The following is a 22758-nucleotide window of genomic DNA, read 5'->3' on the forward strand; positions in this document are numbered from 1 at the left end:
GATGATACCAATTCATGATTCAGCCAGAAGTAAACTAGAGTATTATGCTATTTTTTTCCACTTCTTGGACAACACTGAATTTTGTCTGTCTTCTTCATGTTTACTATTCTAGTAAAAGAAAAATGGAATAACATTATTTTAAAATGCGTTTTCCTCTAGTGAGTCTGAGCTTTTTTTTTATGTTCTTTGTCCATTGAGATTTCTTCTTTGAACCACCATTTTTTTCTATATGTTTGTTCATCTTTGTTCTTGATTTTTGGAGTTCCTTATACATTCTGGTTACTTATTCTCTGTTACGTACGTTGCCACTATCTTTGTCTGGTCTGGCATTTGAGAAGATTACTGCTTCTGATGATCAGTAAGTTAAATTGTTACGGTTTCTAATTTAATTCTATGTATTATCAAGGAATTAGGTGTTATCTTTCTCCCTTCAGTCCATTGCCAATCCTTTCGGATCCTCTTTCAAAATATGCAGCAGATGACTGCCCACTTCTCCCTGTCCCCTGTGCTATCTGATGTTTTATCCTCATTTAAAAAAATTACACTCTCAGGGCTTCCCTGGTGGCACAGTGGTTAAGGATCCGCCTGCTAATGCTGGGGACATGGGTTCAAGCCCTGGTCTGGGAAGTTCCCACATGCTGTGGAACAACTAAGCCCGTGCACCACAGCTACTGAGCCTGCGCTCTAGAGCCTGCGAGCCACAACTACAGAACCCACGCGCCACATCTACTGAAGCCCGGGTGCCCTAGAGCCCGTGCTCCATAATAAGAGAAGCCACCATAATGAGAAGCCCATGCATTGCAACGAAGAGTAGCCCCCGCTCTCCACAGCTAAAGAAAGCCAGCGTGTAGCAATGAAGACCCAACACAGTGAAAAATAAATAAATAAAATAAATAAATTTTAAAAAAAATTACTCTATCAATAGATATACCCTTCATATATTATTATGCCCATTTGACAGAAGTGAAAAGTGAGGCTCAGTGAAGTTAAGCAGCTGTATAAGACACAGAGATGGTAAATGTATTACTAGAATTCAAACTCAGGTCAGTAGGACCAAAAACCCTTGTTCCTTCCACTGTCAGTTTCCCTCAGATTCTCATGGACACCAAGGTTTCAAAGGAAAGGAAGTAGATTGACCCATAAAATACCTTTCAGACAGATGCTTTGGTATAGACTGCCACAAAACCAGAAAAGTACTCTTCCTACCAACTTCTGGGTTGGCCTCATCTTTAGGCAAAATGGAAAACCCCTGTGCCAGGACTGGCTGGCTCTGAGGAAGGGCAAATAATAATGCAGCTAGAACAGCCCAGGACTAGAAATGGGAAGATGGAATGTCAAAGCACCATTCTACTCCTTACTTTATGTGATCTTGTAGGAGTCACTTAAGCCACTCTTGAATCGTGATCTCTCTTGTGCAGAGTAATGACAATACCTAGAAGTTGCACATGTGCCCTTATTCTACCCTTTTAACAGTACCAATGCTGTCATGCTAGCTCAGTTTTCACGGTGAATGTCCGTAATGAAGTTGTACTATAAGCCATCTAGATCACTGCAGAAATGATCATCTGAATTTCTGTTTATGGTGTAGGTATCCCAGGACTGCCTGCTTGCCGAGACCCTCTGTAAAACTCCATGCACCCTGCTGTTGAGCGCTCTGAGGAGATAACAGTATTCAGAGAGGTAGAGTTTACTTAATTTAAAATTTTTCGTAGAGTTAGGTATAACTGACCTACTATGGGTATCCTCATAATAGTAGTAAGATTTCTATGTACATATAAAATAGAACTCTTAAAATGGTAAAATTTTGGGGCTCAATTTTCTTGGAGAATTTACCCTCTCCTGATTTCTATTTGTAGCTGCCATTTAAAACTTGGGGTATAAATATTAAGTCAGTTAAATAAAGGAGTGATGACTTCACTTTCTGGAGAAAGCATTACCTTCCCTTTCATGAAATGTAGCTTTACTGTTACCTGATTGACATGCTATTATATTATTCTCCCTTCCACCAGACAGTTACACATATTTAATAATTTTTATGTATAAAAAGTAAGGTTAAGCAGTTGCAAAGACAAGTTGTTATGCTTTGCATGGTTTTGAGAATGATCGTGGAGATGAAATGACGTTAGTAGTAGCAGGAGGACATGCTGATATGCAACGTATCTCCTGAAATAGCAAAGGATTGTTCTTGGTCAGAGGAAATCCTAGTGGCATTCGCTGGGACAGTGAAGAATAAATCTTATAAAAAACCCTGAGGATAGGGCAAAATAATTACTCTTCTTTGTATGTCTTTGGATGGTTTCACTGGATAAGTTTAATATACATTAAAAAAAATAGCAATAAAGGAAGAGAATGTGCTAATGTGACAAAACTTCCCCAGTTTTGATGATGTCAGTGGACAGTGTTCATTTAATCCCTCCCTAGAACTCATTTGTGTATACCCCTCTCCTTTTCTCTCACCCCTTCTCATCTTTACTCCCCACATAGTATCTCCCATTCCGAGGTCTCAACAAAGAAGTTAGCATGTGTAATAAATATAAATATTGAATAGCCCCATGTGTCAGAACACAAAGATTTTGTATGCTTTCAGTCAAGACCCAGTCTCCTGTTTCCACTTTACATTGTCTGCTTACTTACTCTTGGCCCTGTTTTCTATTCTCATTCCACAGTTGCTTGAAACTCATGGATTCATGCAAAAGACTGCCCCTCAAATTTGTAGGACTGTGACACATTGCTATATTTTCTAGAAATACTCACCAAATGCAGATTATGGAGGGATGAGTCAGGCATCTTCACTTCTTAATGTGCCTGATTTCTTTCTGGTGAATCACCTTCCCGTCTAGAGTGTTTTTCTGGAAAATGCAGAAGGTTTAAGGACAGTAAATGAAATGAGCTGAAATGGAACCCTGGTGTTACGTGTTTCTTTATTATGAGCTTTGCATGGGATTGTTTGATCCTTGTGTTATGCTTCTGTTTAGTGTTTTTGAGCCCTGAAGCAAGGCTCTTTTTAACATGAAAGCTGTCAATATGAAATATATATATCTGAAAGAGGGGCTTTTTAATATTAATAATTAGCAGAAGGAGGAATTATAGGCTATAACTTTGAGTTTTAGGATCTCCACTTATTTCTCTTTGCTTAGAAACACTTCTCTTTTCTCTCCTCATAGTAAAAGGCATGTGCTTATTGATTCCAAAGTCCCACACTTTGCTGTTTCTTTTCTTTAAAAAGACTGACTCAGATTTCTGCTATTTGCTGTGTGATCTCAGTTAACGCACTTAACCTCTCTGAGCTGTGGTGTCTTCCTCCATAATATGAGGCTAATTATAGGAACTACCTCATAGAATGGTTGTAAAAGATTAAATGACGATTTTTATAAAATGATTAACAGGATACCTGGTGTACAGAAACTCTCAAAAAATGGTAAGAACTATTATCAGCAGGAAATGTGCACTTACGAATTCTGTATTGGTGTTTAAGGATATCATTTTCAATATTCTGTTTCTCTTAGGATATTACCTATTGCAGTTTTCAATGAGGCAAGATATAGAGATATCTGAGACCAAAAAACTAAGGTAAAATAAATAACATGGCAAAGTACCATGTAGATAATCTTTGGTAGTCATGATCCTGTACAAGCCTCATTGCTTTGAGATTACATGCTGCCAGTGTAAAAGCCAGATCTGATTGATGTTTTATATTTTATCATTTAACTTTATGCTGTACTTTCATTCCAAGTCTCCTCATGTATTTGGCAGGATGATCAAGGAAGCTCTGAGTGTGACTTATGTTTCTAGTTAAAACCAAAACCCAATATCACTAGGTGAGGTAGTGAATGGAGGTTGAGTATTTTGAGGAGAGAAACTGCTAAATGCAAAGGAATATTTCCTATATGTTTTTACTTGTTTCCATTTCTAGTATGGCTAAGTGAACTCTACTGAACCTGGCATTTTCACAGATAACAACTGTAAAGTATGGGGGAAAAATTACCTGAAAGCTTTACAGAGTGAAAATAAGCAGGTAGATTCTGAAAGGGAATTGAGATTCAACACTTAGAAGCAGGGGCCAGCGCAGAGTGAGTTCCCGTTTTACAGCTTTTCGACTGAGGACATGTTGAGGTTAATTAATGTCACTTGGGGTGACTAATTCCAGTAGAAAAAACACGTTCTTTTTGGTTTGAAGACCCAAAGAACAGGGTTCAGGGCAACCACAGCCACTGGATAATGAAGCTAGAATTCTGGAAAGGAGAGAGGAAGACAGGGGAGGCTCCCAATTCAGCGAATAAATACTACCCAAAGTTTTGACTGACCCCTGAACCACGAACGCGTGGAGCAGCTATAAAGTAACACAGCTAAAGATGAAAGAACTGAATTGAGATTTGAGCTGCCACCCGAGAGATAGTTTTCAATTTGTGTATAACTGAATTAATTGCCTGCTAAAACAAATAAATCAGTATTCTTCAAAGAAGTCTAACAGATTTTAGAGTCTTTACTCCATAATATTCACATTCATACATTCCCATGATACAACCCCGAATTACAGAGCATATGAAGAACCAAGAAAATGTGACCCCTTCTGAAGAGAAAAGGCAAGACTAATTCCAAGATGACCCAAAGGTGGGAATTAGCAAAGATTTTAAAGCAGCTATTATAACCATGCTCAATGAGGACAGAAAGATACACTCATAATGAGTAAAAGCATAGTAAATAGAAACTACAGAAAAGAACCAAATGGCAATTCCAGAACTGAAAAATACAATATTTGAAATAAGAATTCACTGAGCTTACATCCATTGGAAATAACAGAAGAAGGTGTCAGTGAACCTAAAGATGGAGCAGTAGAAATTTTCTTTCTGAAGAACGGAAAGAAAAAAGATTTAAAAAACTGAACAGAAAAAAATGAAAAGAGCCTCGGGGGCCTGTGTGACATAAGTAAAAATGTCTAACATACAAGTAATTGGAGTCTCAGAAGGAGAGAAGAAAGAGAATGGGACAGAAAAATATTTGAAGAAATAACGGCCAACATTTTTAAAATTTGATGAAACACATACATTTACAAATCAGGAAAGTCAGTGAACCTCAAACAGGATAAATTTGAAGAAAACTATGCCTGTGCACATCGTATTCAAACCGCTGGACACCAACAATAAGGAGAAAATTTTGATAATAGCCAGAGAAAAATGGCATGTTACCTTCCAGGAAACAGTGCTTTAAATTAGCACTACCTTCTCATCAGAAACTACAGAGTCTAGAAAAACTAAAATGATGTTTTTGAAGAGAGGAAAAAAAACCCTGTTAACCCAGAAATCTATATATAGTGAAAATATCCTTTGAGAATGAAGGCTAATTAAAGACATTTTCAGATAAAAGTAAACTAAGAGAATTCATTGCCAGCAGACCTACATCACAAGAAATGCTAAAGGAAGTTATTCAGGCTGAAGTGAGATAACACCAGATGGAATCTTAAATCTTCAGGAAGGAATGAAGAATGTCAGAGATTGTAAATATAAAAGAGTATTTTTTTCATCTCAGTGTCTTTAAAATACACAGAACTTTTTAAAGCCAAATCATAACACTGCCTTGTGGTGCTTATAATGTGCTGTGTGTAGATGTCATACATAAGACAATTATAGCATAAACAATGAGGGGGCTGCATAGTAAATGGACTTATACAGTTGTATGGTTTTCGATTTTATATGAGGTGGTATGAAATGAACTCTAAGTAAACTGTGAAAGGTCAAGAATGTATATTTTACTGCTTAGAACTATCACTAAAAATCCAATAGATAAATTAAAGTAGAATCCTAAACACCTTTCAAATGATCCCAAAAGAATGCAGGAAAGAACGAACAGAGAACAAGAAACAGAGGGGGAAAACAGAAACCAAACAATGAAATTGTAGCTCTAAATGCAACCATATCATGCTAATCATATTTAATTATATTAAATGTTAATGGACTAAATACTTTAATTAAAAATCAGAGTTTATCAGGATGGATTAAAAAAAACTATTTTCTGTTAAAAGATAAAGTTTAAATATAAAGATACAGTTAAGTTTAAAGTAAACTGGTGGAAAAAGATACACCATGGAAATAGCATAAGAAGTCTAGAGTGCCTATATTAATATCAGAGAAATTAAACTTTAAGACAAAAGGTATTACCAGAGTTAGTGTTTGATAATAATAGATAGGTTATTACATTAAGATAAGAATTAAAAATTAGTGTATATACCTGATAAAATTCCAATGAGATTACTTTAAGTATTTTTGAGTCTAGAATTTTTTGAGGACTATCTCAATTTTGCGTCGAGACACAGGTGACTCATCACTTCAGGCTAACGACCATTTCATAAAATTGTGGAATCAAAGCTCAACACAAGTGAAAAAAAGCATAGTTGGAGAGTGTGGATATCTGTATGTCAAATATATGTGAGGGTGCCTAGCCTGGAATCACGTGACACAAATCCTAGTTATTACTAGCTTCTTTATTAGCTAGCTAGGAAATAGTACCTCATTTGTGATGGTTTATAACCAATTTAAAATAAGATTAATAAAATATACTTAGAAAATCAGAAAAGAAATCCACCAGTCACTGTTGCTAACAGGGTTGCGAATATATACTAAGCACATAAATTCACTCTTGGGTTTTCTGGCAGGCAGAGCAAAGAGGGAAACACAGGAAGTTGCATATTCTTATGATCAGATATGTTAAAACATGTCAGAAACTTCTCATGTGATCTTGAAGATCCCTTCCTGTATTTGAGATTTCATAAAAATGGGGTAATAACATCTACCTTTCAGAATCTTGGTAGGAATGATTGAGACCACACTGGTACATAAATGTTAGTTTACTGTTGTCTTTATATAACTCCAATAAAGGTTCATGGTAGAAATCTAAGGAGTCTGACTGTAGTTAACTTAGTTAAAACTCCAGAGTCTGAACTACTATGGGTCATCTAGTTACTATTTATTTAAGTGCCCCTATGTTGTCAGTAACCGTGAAGCATTTTTACAGTCTTCCCCATACAAAGTAGATGTTACTGTCTGTGTTTCATAAGTTAGGCAGCTGAGCCCCAGAGAAGTGATGTTACTTGACCAAGGCCATGTATAAAGGTTTTAGTCAAAACTTGAACCCCTAAGAGTTTGATAGTGTATGGCCTTACATTTAGGTCTTTAATCCATTTTGAGTTTATTTTTGTGTATGGTGTTAGGGAGTGTTCTAATTTCATATTTTTACATGTACCTGTCCAGTTTTCCCAGCACCACTTATTGAAGAGGCTGTCTTTTCTCCACTGTATATGCTTGCCTCCTTTATCAAATATAAGGTGACCATATGTGCGTGGGTTTATCTCTGGGCTTTCTATCCTGTTCCATTGATCTATATTTCTGTTGTTGTGCCAGTACCATACTGTCTTGATTACTGTAGCTTTGTAGTATAGTGTGAAGTCAGGGAGCCTGATTCCTCCTGCTCCATTTTTCGTTCTCAAGATTGCTTTGGCTATTCGGGGTCTTTTGTGTTTCCATACAAATTGTGAAATTTTTTGTTCTAGTTCTGTGAAAAATGCCAGTGGTAGTTTGATAGGGATTGCATTGAATCTGTAGATTGCTTTGGGTAGTAGAGTCATTTTCACAATGTTGATTCTTCCAATCCAAGAACATGGTATATCTCTCCATCTATTTGTATCCTCTTTAATCTCTTTCATCAGTGTCACAATTTTCTGCATACAGGTCTTTTGTCTCCTTAGGTAGGTTTATTCCTAGATATTTTATTCTTTTTCTTGCAATGGTAAATGGGAGTGTTTTCTTAATTTCACTTTCAGATTTTTCATCATTAGTGTATAGGAATGCCAGAGATTTCTGTGCATTAATTTTGTATCCTGCTACTTTACCAAATTCATTGATTAGCTCTAGTAGTTTTCTGGTAGCATCTTTAGGATTCTCTATGTATAGTATCATGTCATCTACAAATAGTGACGGCTTTACTTCTTCTTTTCCGATTTGGATTCCTTTTATTTCTTTTTCTTCTCTGATTGCTGTGGCTAAAACTTCCAAAATTATGTTGAATAATAGTGGTGAGAGTGGGCAACCTTGTCTTGTTCCTGATCTTAGTGGAAATGGTTTCGGTTTTTCACCATTGAGGACGATGTTGGCTGTGGGTTTGTCATGTATGGCCTTTATTATGTTGAGGAAAGTTCCCTCTATGCCTACTTTCTGCAGGGTTTTTTATGGTAAATGGGTGTTGAATTTTGTCGAAAGCTTTCTCTGCAAACAAAAATAAACAAATGGGACCTAATGAAACTTAAAAGCTTTTGCACAGCAAAGGAAACCATAAACAAGACCAAAAGACAACCCTCAGAATGGGAGAAAATATTTGCAAATGAAGCAACTGACAAAGGATTAATCTCCAAAATTTACAAGCAGCTCATGCAGCTCAATATCAAAAAAACAAACAACCCAATCCAAAAATGGGCAGAAGACCTACATAGACATTTCTCCGAAGAAGATATACAGATTGCCAACAAACACATGAAAGAATGCTCAACATCATTAATCATTAGAGAAATGCAAATCAAAACTACAATGAGATATCATCTCACACCGGTCAGAATAGCCATCATCAAAAAATCTAGAAACAATAAGTGCTGGAGAGGGTGTGGAGAGAAGGGAACACTCTTGCACTGTTGGTGGGAATGTAAATTGATACAGCCACTATGGAGAACAGTATGGAGGTTCCTTAAAAAACTAAAAATAGAATTACCATATGACCCAGCAATCCCACTACTGGGCATATACCCTGAGAAAACCATAATTCAAAAAGAGTCATGTACCAAAATGTTCATTGCAGCTCTATTTACAATAGCCAGGACATGGAGGCTACCTAAGTGTCCATCAACAGATGAATGGATAAAGAAGATGTGGCACATATATACAATGGAATATTACTCAGCCATGAAAAGAAACGAAATTGCGTTATTTGTAGTGAGGTGGATGGACCTAGAGTGTGTCATACAGAGTGAAGTAAGTTGGAAAGAGAAAAACAAATACCGTATGCTAACACATATATATGGAATCTAAGAGAAAAAAAAAAAGGTCATGAAGAACCTAGGGGTAAGACGGGAATAAAGACACAGACCTACTAGAGAATGGACTTGAGGATATGGGGAGGGGGAAGGGTAAGCTGTGACAAAGTGAGAGAGTGGCATGGACATATATACACTACCAAACGTAAAATAGATAGCTAGTGGGAAGCAGCCGCATAGCACAGGGAGATCAGCTCGGTGCTTTGTGACCACCTAGAGGGGTGGGATAGGGAGGGTGGGAGGGAGGGAGAAGCAAGAGGGAAGAGATATGGGAATGTATGTATATGTACAACTGATTTACTTTGTTATAAAGCAGAAACTAACACACCATTGTAAAGCAATTATACTCCAATAAAGATGTTAAAAAAAAAACAAAAAAACTTGAACCCCTATCTCTACGTCACCAAAGCCCTTGATTTTTCTACTACGTTTCACTGCTTCTAAAATATGGAAGAGTTTAACAGTACTGGTATTATTTCCAAGAAGTATTCCAGTTTATAAAGCTGTCATTGTGAAGAACCAGCACACACTGGGTTAGAATTAGTGTTATGTGAAATCACAGACGGAGTTGTGACTCAGAAGACTCCACATACCCCTGAGAGCATCAAAATGTCTATATTTTGTGTTTGGGTTTTGTTTTTTAAAAAATAATTTCTTGGTCAAGACTTGAGGACTTGGAGAGTGACAGAGAGTAAGGTCACCCTGGGACCACTAGTGACAGCTTTGCCAATACAGTTAGAATGTTCTTTAACCGTAAAGCTTACTTAATGAAAAGAGACCCTCCCAAAACCTTTTTACTAATGTGTAGTGCTCTCTTGTCAGTTTGAAATGAGCAAACTGTCAGCCTGCCGATTACCATGCATACAGTATATGCTCATTAAATCATGCGCTGTAAGTTTCTTCAGGTTGTCAAACTGCTTAATTGAAAAAATGTGTAGTGTCACTCTTACAGGAAAGAGGCAGGAATCAAAGGGCTGGAGAGTTTACTCTTAATATTTCGGAGTTTGCTTTTAAGTGCAGCCAGAAATTGTTCTATTTTACAGTTTTGATTAAAGGACTGTTCCTTCTGCATCTTTTTTGGTTTCGTTTATAATTCAAACACTGTAATGATAATGGAGTTGCTTTTATAATAGAGCTACTAAATCATTCTGCCAGGAGATGAAAACCAAAGTAAAGGGCTCACCTTTTTGTGCTATAGCTCTAAGGGCGACTTGGGTGTGTTGAGGCTGAAACAAACTGGGAATAAGAGATCTGGATGGGTTTTAGTTTTGCTAAATCTGTGCTGCTGTGTTTTCATTTTAGGAGGTTTAGGCCTTAGCATCACCTCAATGGGTGAGTTAACCCCTTTTGAGAGCTGATACCCTTAGGCTATCATGACCTATGATAATTAGGCTGTTTGATTTGTTGGCATGGTAGCTCTAAAAAATACCAGTGCCCAAGCTCCACCCCAGATCAAATAAATCAGAATCCTTGGGGGGTAACTGTTTTTAAAAGCTCTCCAGGTTATTCTAATATGAGCCAGGGTTGACAGAGCCTGGCCTAAATTGACTCGACTCATCCAGCATTTCAATTCAACTGATTCAGCAGCTCTTATCATCAATCACAAGGCATCAACCAATGGCTTAGCAACCAATAAACACTTCAGGGTTTCAGAAGGTTAAAAACTCTGATTTCTGAGCTCCACTTAGACCTATAAATGAGATTCTTTGGAGACAGGACCCAGGAGTCTCCATTTTTTTAACCAGAACTCTAGGTGATTCTTATGCCCTAAGGTATGAGAATTTGCTAGAGAAGCAAGATGATCTTTATAAGTGAAGTTGAGTGGAACTTCAGAGGAAAGTGCATAAATCACAGTAAAATCAGGGCAGGCTTTTTTTTTTTTTTAAAAAGGGATTTTGGTACATTCATTTAGGCTGCCTGGGATCATACATGGTTATAATGGCATTAGTTTTTTGGGGGGCTAACCCCCCACAGCATCACCACCACTATTATGAGATCGAGGGATGCACACACACTTTGTAGCTTCTTTAACCTTTAGACACCTGGGCCTAACAACTAGGGCCAATGCATTTTTCAAGGGCTTAGAAAAATATTGAGAACTAAAAGGAAAAGAAAATGATTTTGGATTTGAAGTATGTAGAAATTGCAGTCAGGACAATTAGATAGTTAATGAAATGTCAACAAAATAGAACATTGTGCTATTGCTATTAATTACTAAATTTAGTAATTATAAAGAGTCTATGTTTAGAGACATTTTATGAGTTTGCTTTTCTTACGTCTTAAGAATGTCTGAATTGCATGATGATTGTTGAGAAATTTTAGCCAATTTTAAAATTTAATAAACCAAATTGTGTGCAACCAAATAATTTCAAATGCAAAAATACAAAAATCTTCTCAAAAATTTTTCACTGAACACTTCTTTATTATAATGTATCATATATAATATTGTGTTGAGCCTCCCAAAGAAAAGGTGCCTAGGACCTAGGAAGGTCATATACTCCAGAGTATATACTTAAAAATTAAAGGATATTTAATTGTCCTGAACTCCACTCTTATTGACAAGGCTATCAAAATATGCCTAAGCAACCTTCTAAAGATATAGTTGAAACTAAATATTGTTGTTCACCTTCCCTCCAGGGGGAAAAAAAAAAAGCCAAAAAAGATAAAAGAAAAAAAGTTTTTTTTAGCTACATACTGCACTCCCTTTAAACGTACATCACTTACATAAAAGTTGGGATTGTTAATGAGCATCAGATGAGACTGACAACGCCAATTGCACACTATATCTCTTGCTCAGAAAATTACTGCTAAGAAATTGTGATAATAGTAGTGAAACAACACGTGACTAAAATAAAAGACAGAGAAGTAGATGCCCTGGAAATTTGGAGTCTCTGAGGTCAGTTGGTAACTAGAACTAAATGTCTTTTTAAAATTCTCCATGCCACTTTCATACCTTGGATCTGATTACATACTAGGTCCCCAGTTTCAGAATTCTTCTGATCCATCGATTACAAGTCCCACTACTAACATCTTACTTAAGGTACATCTTCTCCTTTTCTTAGCCCCTTTTTGTTTCTTTTGTAAAAGTTACCACTGCTGTTTTATTTATTTTTTGGTTTACCTTCTCTTTTGACTGTCTCCTCCCCCAGAATATAAGCTCCTTGAAATCATCAGTTATGGCTGATTTACCAAATCAATCATGGAGAAGAAAGGGTGGTGACAATTGATCACTTTGTCCTTGCCAGCAATGATTAGTCAGGAGTGTCATACTACTGGGACAGTGTTACAGATGCTTATGGTCAGGAAATATTTTAAAACATCTTTTATAAACTTGGATTCTGTAACTCAATAAATGAGTGAATGAAAGGAAGCTATATTTGAGTTTCACCTATCTCTCTCTTACCTCCTGCAACGTCCAAAAGGAAAAAAAAAAGACAAAAAAAGGGAAAGAATCAGCTTTTCTATAAATTCTGTGACTTCTAGATGAATAAACTGGTTAATTGTTCACTTGAAAAATGACTACTTTCTACTTTTGGAAAGGGGCCTGAATATTTCTTGGCAATACTTCAACTGATTAATAATTTAGAATGATGATTGACTGGAGAATGGAAGTGGAGCTAATAGGCTCTCATTTTCCTCTTTATTATTTTAGACAAACTGGTAGGTCATGGTAGAGGTGTGGGGAGTTTCTGGGTCAACTGACTAGAAGCTTTGGATTAAAAATGGAGAGAGGTATTTGGTCTCTCTAAGGTGTTGACTTCACCCGTAATGGAGCCGGATGACTTTGTGATGTGTTGCTTCTGATACTTAGCTGCTTAGAGTTGCTATTACACTCCCAGAAAGTCTGTGTGAACTACAGGCAACTCCTACTGTGACTGCTTTGTGCCATATCAGGCTAGACACTGGTTGGGAAGAAACAATGGATCCAACACAATTCTAACCTTAAGAAGTTCAGAAATCTGGCAAGAGAGACACATATGTCTATAAATCATTATTCTACCAGGTAAAAAGTATTAAGTGTCTTAGGAGAGGGCTATGAACAAATACCATGGGGGCCATTAACTTATGGATTGATGTGCAGGATCTGCCTAATTGGGAATTAGTGATTTGAAAAAATGTGAGAAAGTCAAACTATCTAGTAGTAACTGTATATGCTGGTAACAGCAATTAGAATGAGAAAATGCCTAAGAAAGGAATGCTGGCATGAGAACCTGGTTGGGATTTCCAGGGCTATGTAAAGCTCTGTGCCTGTATTCAGCTATGTAAAGCTCTGTGCCTGTATTCAGAAAGATAGGATTCGGATAAATTGTATCCTAGAAGGAGTGAAGTGAGCCTTATCCTAGAAAATGCACAAGGGTTTAGCTGGAAATTTAGACGTGTTTTGGGGAGAGGCTGTGGCTTTAAAAGCAGCCAGTGTTATTGTGGATGTTGCCAGGGTTGCTGATGTTCTTCTATCTCTAAGGGAAGAGTGTCTGGGCCCCCCCAACTGAATCCCACAAATTCTGAAGAGAGTTGAGTTTTTCATCTAAATAAGACAGTGTGTATTTGAGTGCCAAATCTGCTTCCACTGGCTGAATGTTTTGCTAATATAATCAGGGCCTGAATGCAATTAAGACTCACCTCAAGGAGCAATGAATTATGCATGCTTTCCCTGACCTCCCATCTCCCGTGGACTTAAGTAACTTCCAGAATACTCATGTTTTGAGTATTTGTGTATGTTATTGTTATGGACTAAATTTTGTCCCTCCAAAATTCGTATGTTGAAGCTCTAACCTCCAATGTGACTGTATTTGGAGAGAGGGCCCTTAAAGAGGTAATAAGGGTTAAATGAGGTCATAAGGGTGAGGCCCTAATCCAATATGACTGGTGTTCTTATAAAAAGAGGAAAAGACACCAGAGATGCAGCCACAGAGAGAAGAAATCATGTGCACAATGAGAAGGTGACCTTCTGCAAGCCAAGGAGAGAGGCCTCAGGGGAAATCAAATGTGCTGACATCTTGATCTTGCACTTTCAGCCCCTAGAACTGTTGAGAAGTACACTTCTGTGGTATTTTCTTATGTCAGTCCTAGAAGACTAATATGGTTATTGACAAATCCTCCTGCGGGTTTGATTTGTGAGCCTAAGTCAATGACAAGTTAAATGGAACTCTCAGTTTGGGCCAAAGCAACCATGAAAGTCCTTAGGAAATGATTCTCCTTCCCTTCTCATTAAGTAGTATCTAGCATAACCATGGTATAAAGCTACTCATTTATGCAGAGCAAATTTTTTACTCAGACATCTGCTTATTCACCAAATGTTCATTGAGTGCCTACTATGTGCCAGTTACAGATTATGATCAGAAGGAGCTGTCAGTCTAGGAGAGGAAATATAACAGGCACATAAAATACTTCCATTTGTTCGTGGAAATACCATGGGCATGCCAAGACTGAAGGGATTCATTGCAGTTGAATGGCAGGGAAGACTCCTGGTGGAGGTGGAGTTGAAGGAGGGCTTTGGAGGGTAGATAGGATTTGGTCATGATAGGTTGGGCAGTGGGGAAGAGAGGAAGGAATAGTGAGCAAAGGCTTAGAGGCGTAACCCTGGGAAGTTTATGGGGAGATGTGCACTTTGACTGAAATGTAGAATATGCAAAGGGAAATTTTCCTTCATAAGGCTGAGCCATCTCAGACTCAGAGGGCTTCCTTCGTAAAGGAGTGATGATATGCTACACACTGTCCTTCACACATTGTTATGTTAACACATCCACACTCATAATAACCCTACAAGGTATGTGCTAGTATAGTGTTATCCCAATTTATAGTTGGGGAAACTGAGGCATGGGTGGATTAAATTACTTGCCAGTTACTAGGAAATGGTGGAGCTGGGATTTGAACCTAGACATCCTGGCTCCAGAGTTTTTGCTTATATAAAGGAGGTCTGAGCATCTAAACCAAAGTATGAGGGGGGGAAGTACTGGATGTCAATAGATTTGCAAATGGGGCAAGATGCAGACCTTTGAGATAGTGGGCAGCTTCTCCTATTTCCTTGAGCAAAGAGAAGGGCAGAGCCCCTGCTTCAAATAATCATGATGGGGGATCGCAGTGCCCTTGGCCACCTTCCTCTAAGTTATCCATGGTTGCAGCCATTAGTGGAGATAAATCCTTGGTACAGGGAAACAAAAGTGTTTTTCAGGCGCTTTGCTGCCATGGTTAGCCTAGGACAGGGTTATGAAAGGAGCTTTTCTGTGTCTGCTGCCTTCCGGGGTTACATTCTTAGTGAATCTGCTGCCTCAAAATGGAGCTTGTTAGTTGCGTGTCATCCAAGGGTGGCAATTAGTTGCATGTGTTTGGTTGGGTGCCAGCTCCCGGGGCACCAGACCTCAGTGGGGGAGCCACTGTTTGTCATGAATTAGTCTTTAAATAAAAGCAAGTTTTTAAAATGGAGCATGCTAATTTGGATTTTGCTAACCCCCTCTGAAGAAGGCTTGGCCTGTTCGGTGCCAGCTGGCTGAGTTGGCATTCAGCGAGAAACTGGGTCCCTACCAAAAATCGCATTGCTCCCCCCTCCCCCTTTGAGAGCAAAATGGCAGCAAGGAGCTGGTTGGCCCTGAGAAACAAGGTGAAACAAGGGGCAGGGACAACGCAGCAATCGGATGATGAAAGGGAATTGAGCTGCCCTGGTCATACCCGCTTCTCTCACCACCTTAGGAAGAAAAGTCCACCCCTCTCTTTCCCTACTCACGCTGTCCTCAGCCACGCATTCAGTGACTTTCCACATAAAAGCCTTCCTCATCCAACTGCTTATACACTGCACCTTTTATACTCTTCCAAGTCATACTTAAGGGATTATCACTGCAGCTTTTAACTTCCCTGAGAAAGAGCTGAATGAGCGTGAATGGGGCGGAAGAGTCTTCAGTGAGAAAGTGTCCCCCACCCCAAAATGCTCATAAACCCCCTAATCACGATGTAAGAATGCCATCCTGTTTTTGGTGGCTGCTGGTTACAAATGTGCTCATTAACAATTACTGTACATATAGGCGATAATTACAGGAGTCATGCCGCACACACAACTCATGGTAATAGAATGCGGGGCAACAACGGGCCCTGGTCGCCTTACTAGGGCGCTTTTTACACACGAAAAGCCATCCCACCAATCAAGGTTTTGATTCTTGAAACTCAGCACTTTGCCCAATAAGTGCTAATTGGAAGATTTGTTTTCTTACACTTTCCAGGTGGATAACCTGATCCTGAGAAATGGTGACTGTCATGCAATCAACTGTTGAAAACAGGAACTCTTCCGTTTTTTAATTATCTATTTCGGTTTTGTTTTGCAAACATCCCTTTGTCTTCCAATAGGTTTGCTCTTTATTGGGAGAGGAACCTTGTACAAAGGCAAGACAGAAAAGGAATTTAAATAAGCTTTACATTCGTTCTGAAGATTCAGGAAAGATGGGAGCTTTTTCTCAATGTAAATGTTATTTGTGCAGCAATTGCTGAGAAATATGAGTCGTCCTAGTTACTAACATAGTACACGTTAAATTTCCTGGAGTGAGATTTTTTGTTTTTAAACTTGTTTATTTGATGCCAGTGCCTCTGTTCTTCTGAATGTAGCATATTAAGTTTACTAATAAACCCACACCCCATTCCTAAGAGACTTGGCCTGAAAGCCTTCTTGACAGGACAAGAATTTATTTGCTTGTTTGTTTATAAACATTGATGCAAAGTTGACGATGAAGGACATTTTGAATATTTGAGTACCATATATAGATTTAAGGGGGATCTTAGTTTTTCAAGGCAATGCATTTTGCAGTTTCTTTAAATGCTCATTTAATATTTTCGGTCTCGGCAGGACAATGTGTTGCTTTTAAGGATAAGAGCCCGTAATGAGCCCATGAGCTTTTAATTTATGATGTATCTGACAGGATTGTGGTGGATCTGATAGGGGATGCATGGGATTATGTCTGCAAGCTGAAAATAAACCAGCTGGTATTTGTTCTGAAAACATTCAGAGAACACCCCCCTGTTAATGGCCCATGGCTTGATCCAACATCTGGTAAACTAATACATTGTCATTTTTACCATGAAAGTCAGCACAAATCATTAATGATTCCAGCAGCTATTTATGTTCTTCTCTTGTCTAGTGTATGCCAATTAGCATGAAATTATTCCTATTAGCGACATGATTGAATGATAGTAACCTGACTGTAACTTGTTGGCAGAAATTCTTTCATAATGACAATAATGAACTGTGCATTGGAGTCCTTGCTGGGCTGTGTTAAACAGGAAGGTTGGATGTTATATGTTTCTAACCGTCATGAACAATACTTCCTTTTTTAAAAAATTAATTAATTAATTTCTTTATTTTTGGCTACGTTAGGTCTTTGTTGCTGCACACGGGCTTTTCTCTAGTTGCGGCAAGTGGGGGTTACTCTTCATTGTGGTGCGCGGGCTTCTCATTGCGGTGGCTTCTCTTTGTTGTGGAACAAGGCCTCTAGGCACGCAGGCTTCAGTAGTTGTGGCACATGGGCTCAGTAGCTGTGGCTCGCGGGCTCTAGAGCACAGGCTCAGTAGTTGTGGCGGACGGGCTTAGTTGCTCCGCGGCATGTGGGATCTTCCTGGACCAGGGCTCAAACCCATGTCCCCTGCATTGGCAGGCAGATTCTTAACCACTGTGCCACCAGGGAAGTCCCATGAACAATACTTCTTAAAGACTGTGTCAATTGAAGGAAATGTGCTATCTTGCAAATTTGTTTCAGTGTGGGAACTTATCATTTTTGTTTAATTTGTTGGGGGAAGGAATCACTGTTTGCCATTAAAAATGGTGTTCAGGGACCACTTTGCAATACACACACGTTGTGATCAACAACAGTATATAGAGCCTAGATGAGTTCATCATTGCTCTCCTTATAGACAATATCTGAATGTTTAAGTGAAATTTTCCATATCTAATCATCACTGCAGAATGAAATATTATCATCAATGGCAGTGACTAAGAAAAATACAGAGAGCTTGATACTGCCATGAGACTGACAATTTAATTATCCTTTTTCTTTCACCTAATCTTGATCTGTTAAGGCCACATGATGTGACTGAAAATGCATATCAGGCAGATAGTCCAAGATATCTAAGAGGAGCAGTAAAAAGGACAGCTTTAGCTCCGTGAAAATTCCTGGTAGGGCATTTACATAAGAGTAGGACAGATTAGCCATATTCTCCGTAGATCTAAGGAACCTAATTAATGTGTTGTATACTTCTTATGGCCCAATTCATATTTTTTTAAAATTTATTTTATTTTTTTTATTTTTTTAACATCTTTATTGGAGTATGATTGCTTTACAATGGTGTGTTAGTTTCTGCTTTATAACAAAGTGAATCAGCTGTGCATATACCTATATCCCCATATCTCCTCCCTCTTGTATCTCCCTCCCACCCTCCCTATCCCACCCCTCTAGGTGGTCACAGAGCACTGAGCGGATCTCCCTGTGCTATGCGGCTGCTTCCCACTAGCTATCCATTTTACACTTGGTATATATAAGTCCATGCCACTCTCTCACTTTGTCCCAGGTTACCCTTCCCCCTCCCCCGTGTCCTCAAGTCCATTCTCTACGTCTGCGTCTTTATTCCTGTCCTGCCCCTATGTTCTTCAGAACCACTTTTTTTTTTTTTTTTTTTTTAGATTCCATATATATGTGTTAGCATACGGTATTTGTTTTTCTCTTTCTGACTTACTTCACTCTGTATGACAGTCTCTAGGTCCATCCACCTCACTACAAGTAACTCAATTTCGTTTCTTTTTATGGCTGAGCCAACTCGTATTCTTTTGTCTCACTTTTTACTCAGGTCATTGCTGTGGAAACCAGCTTAGGGCAGGTGTGACCCGAAGCCTCTTGCCTAAGCTGAATTGGGTATCCCCATTTTCTGCCTTACAGCTTCTCTGATAACTTGTGTGAGAGTTATTAAACCATGAAATAATCCCTGACTAGTGCAGGATGGGAACTGGTGAAGAATTACTGTCCTCTTCCATGCTTTGTTCACATTATACATATACATCTGAAGCACATAAGGTTTCTCAGAGAGTTCCAGCCTGACTGAGCCCCAGTTGCCCACAGTGGTGATCAACTTCAGAATATACCCTTCTATTGCATTTCACTGCACATAAGATGCTGTTGGAGCCCCACCAAGATCAACTTTACTGAGTCAGCACATCATGACCCAGCTGCTTATAGTACTGGATGCAGAGGCCTCACAGATGAACGCTTCTCAAGAGAATTACCTTCTATTGAGAGGAGCCACCTTCCCCAGAAATACCCACGAGATTCTTCAACTCTTGACAAAGGGCTATCCATAGCCAGTGACTAACTGAAGCTGTCCAAGTGGGATGATCCTATGGTGCCATTCATATTCCAGAACTCTTGGCGGGATCAGGCCAAGGCTAGACTTAACTAAAGCCACAGATTTTCTTAACTTCTTCTCTGTCCCATCCCACTCCCTTGTTTCCTCACAACTTTCTCCTGAGGGCACTCCTGCACAGAAATGCCCATCTCAGGCTCTACTTCTAGGGAATATGATTTAAGACACCTTTCTTCCCTGTTTCACTCTCTCTGGTCCCCCACTCCTGTTATCTAGGGCCCTTTCCCCAGGTAAACCACCTTTTAGTAAGACTTTGCTTTAGGCTCTGCTTTCCAGAGTTGGGTGTTAGGGTGGGGTGGGGAACCCAGACTATGACGAAGAACAATTTCAGTATGTTTGGAAGCTTCACTGTGTGCTGCCCACAAGATTAAGTGCACATGGTCCCTTCTGAATGCCCTATTGAGGGAACTTCAATTTAGAAAGAATTAGGCAACGTAAGATTATGCTAGAGTGAATGATTCAGGTAATACATGCAAAAGTTGAGAGATTTATTATGTGGGGCTACAGAGGGTATCAAAGACTTGTTGGAAGAAGTGTACTTGAATCCATGAGAGAAACATTTAGAAGGAGGAGAGAGGTGGCAGAAGGAAATTCAGCTTGGAGAGACATCATGAATAAAGGCTTTGAGTGCACTTGAAAATCATTAGTTCAAGGGACCCTGGCATTGCCACCATCCCTGTGGGAATATAGGCTTCATATACAAGTTAGATATATCCAGAATGTGCTTTTATATGTTTGTTTTATAGATATCTTTTCTATAACTACCAGTTCCAGGCAGTATGGTGGGCACTGGGAGTGATAAAATAGAAATTGTCTCTGCTTGAAAAGAACTTGCAGGAGAGCAAATACATAAGCAAACAGGTAAACACATATAATTACAGGTTTTTTTCTAAGGCTCTGAAGGAAATTAACAGTGTAGTGCCATGACAGAAAATAACAAAGGTCACATATGTTAGATCAGGTGGACCAGAAAGTCATCCCTGAGAATATGATGTTTAAGCAGAGCTCTAAAGAATGGAAAGTAGTCAGTACTCTAAAAGGCGGTGGAGCAAGGAGGAACATGGCAGCCAGAGGGATGGCATATGCAAAGGTCCTGAGGCAAGAAGTACTTCAACGTATATGAGGTACAAAGAAGACCAGTGTGACTATGTAGTACTGAATAAGGGAGTGCACAAGGTAAAACTGGAAGGTAGGGAGGAGCAGGATTTTAGAGGGCATCATATGCTTTTTTATCCTGAATGTAATGGAAAGCAACTGAAGGTCTTTAAGGACAGAAGTGATAGTTTCCAACTTATGGTTTTAAAATATGACAGTTGTGTGAAAAATAGATTGAAGTGGGGGACACAAATAGGTGTGGGGAGAGCAATAAAAAAGCTATTGCAGTAATCCATGTGAGAAATGATGATCACCAAGCCTAAGCAGAGTCAATGGGTGTGAAGTACAATTTACTAGAATGTAATTCAGGACAGCAGGGGTTTACTCCCTTGATCACTGTTGTATCCAGGCCTACACCTGAGGTCTGTGAGGCCCCAGGAAAGAGTACAAGTGGAGGTCACATACCACCTGTCTAAATATCTAAAAATTATAAATCCAGCTAATAAGCTGTAAAAGAAACACTTTTTTATCCTTCTACCATGACAATGTAACTCTTTAGCAACAAAATCCAAAAGTATAGGTAAAGCTATGATTTTTATATGATTGAAAATTGGCAACATATCAAAGATAACTGAATTTGATTATTGTTGCACATGTTCTGTTATTAGGGATGATATTTGGATGGATTAAAGGCAGAAATAATTCATACATTATTACATATTTATTCCACAGAAGTGATTTTTCTTATCTTTGTTTCAGTAAAATAAATATGGTGTTATAATCAAGTTAAAAAAAATTTTTTTTAACGTAATTGTGTCCACTGGCAGTAATGATTTAATGCAGGAGTCTGCAGCTATGGCCTGGGGGCCAAGTTTGGCCATACTTCTTCATTTACATATTACCTATGGTACCTTTTGTGCTATAATGGCAGAAATGAGCAGTTGTAACAGTCCAAAATGTTTGCTACCGGGTCCCTTACAGAAAAATTTGCTGACCTCTGAGCTAAAGAATTAAAAACTAAACTGCATCTGTATTCACAGTGTGTAAAATTTGAATTTATTTTCATTAAACATCTCAATTAATTATAAAAAAAATTAGAAAGGTTATTTTTTGAATGTTTTTTAAAAAGTTACATTTCCTGTAAAATATTCAAAATTACTTATTAGAATTAAAGGGCAAAATGTAGAGTACATTAACTAATATAAACATGTTAAGTCAATTTAAATATGCTAGATTTTAATTTTTTACCATATTTTGACATTTTAGTTAAATCTTATTAGTTTTATAAAAATAAAATAATTTCCGGTTTTATGTCAGTGTCTGTCTAGTTGCAGTCTATTATCTAATATCAGTGTAAAGAACTGATATCAGATTTCATACATGTCATGCTATGACCTTCATATATTCAAATTTTAGAAAAGTGCATGTTATTTAATGTTGCAAAATGTACATAAACCACTGTGTACTGCTGGAATTTGTGACACCTCTGAAACTATGAAAGGGTACCAGAAGACTCTGATAAAAGAAGAAAATATACGTGTAGCACGACTGGGAACTTAGTTTTTTTAATGCAAGACTCTGTTGCCTTCGTGCTATCTGAGTGGAAGGATCTGACAAATTAATTTTTTTCTTTCATTTAAGCCCTCCCACTGCTCGAATCCTGCCCACACCACATAGCAGTGTGCATCTCTGTTGCCTGCAGTTTTGCAGTTGCACAGCCCACAACCCACAACTCTTCCTGGCATTCAGACTCAGTCACCTTTTCTTCAATGATATCAAGCAAGAGAGGTCGAGAAGCACTTTCCCAGGGTATTAAGCCTCATTAGGCACAAGAATAGAAGTTACTAGTTGTATTGTACAAGAACCAAGCACCAAATCCTGAGTAACAGGGTCCTGATGTGTTTTCTCATCATTTTTGGTGGAGATATGTTGTGATTTGGAGGCCCTCTAAAGTGTGGGGTTCAGGATATATCAAATGATAAAGTAATGTAATACACAATGTGCAAACTATAGAAATGCAAGGAGAAATAAACAGAAACATAATAATAGAGGATATTAAATGCTGAATCTATGGAAAATCAAGTAGATAAAAAATAATCTTATCAAAATAATTGATAAAGATGAACTAGATAGTAATACCTAAATTTAGACCCTGATAACAGAAAATATATCTTCTTTTCACGGGCCTTTGGAAAATTTGC

At 38.3% G+C, this 22758-nt stretch overlaps 1 protein-coding gene across 16 annotated transcripts in view; it reads left to right on the top strand.

Moving 5' to 3' along the window:
• FHIT (fragile histidine triad diadenosine triphosphatase) overlaps positions 1–22758 on the top strand; it is a 1493627-nt gene that overhangs the window by 409924 nt on the left and 1060945 nt on the right. For 15 of the 16 annotated variants that reach the window (XM_057555632.1, XM_057555631.1, XM_057555633.1 and 12 more), the window contains one exon: positions 1589–1680. The exons of the other annotated variant lie outside the window; for it this stretch is intronic. In XM_057555632.1, coding sequence (XP_057411615.1) covers positions 1633–1680 — 48 coding nt within the window. In that variant the 5' untranslated portion in view covers positions 1589–1632. Of the gene's footprint in view, positions 1–1588; positions 1681–22758 lie in introns of those variants that run through there. 16 annotated transcript variants of the gene reach the window in all.

The sequence above is a fragment of the Balaenoptera acutorostrata genome, chromosome 10 (genome assembly GCF_949987535.1).
Source record: "Balaenoptera acutorostrata chromosome 10, mBalAcu1.1, whole genome shotgun sequence".
Classification (NCBI taxonomy): Eukaryota; Metazoa; Chordata; class Mammalia; order Artiodactyla; family Balaenopteridae; genus Balaenoptera; species Balaenoptera acutorostrata.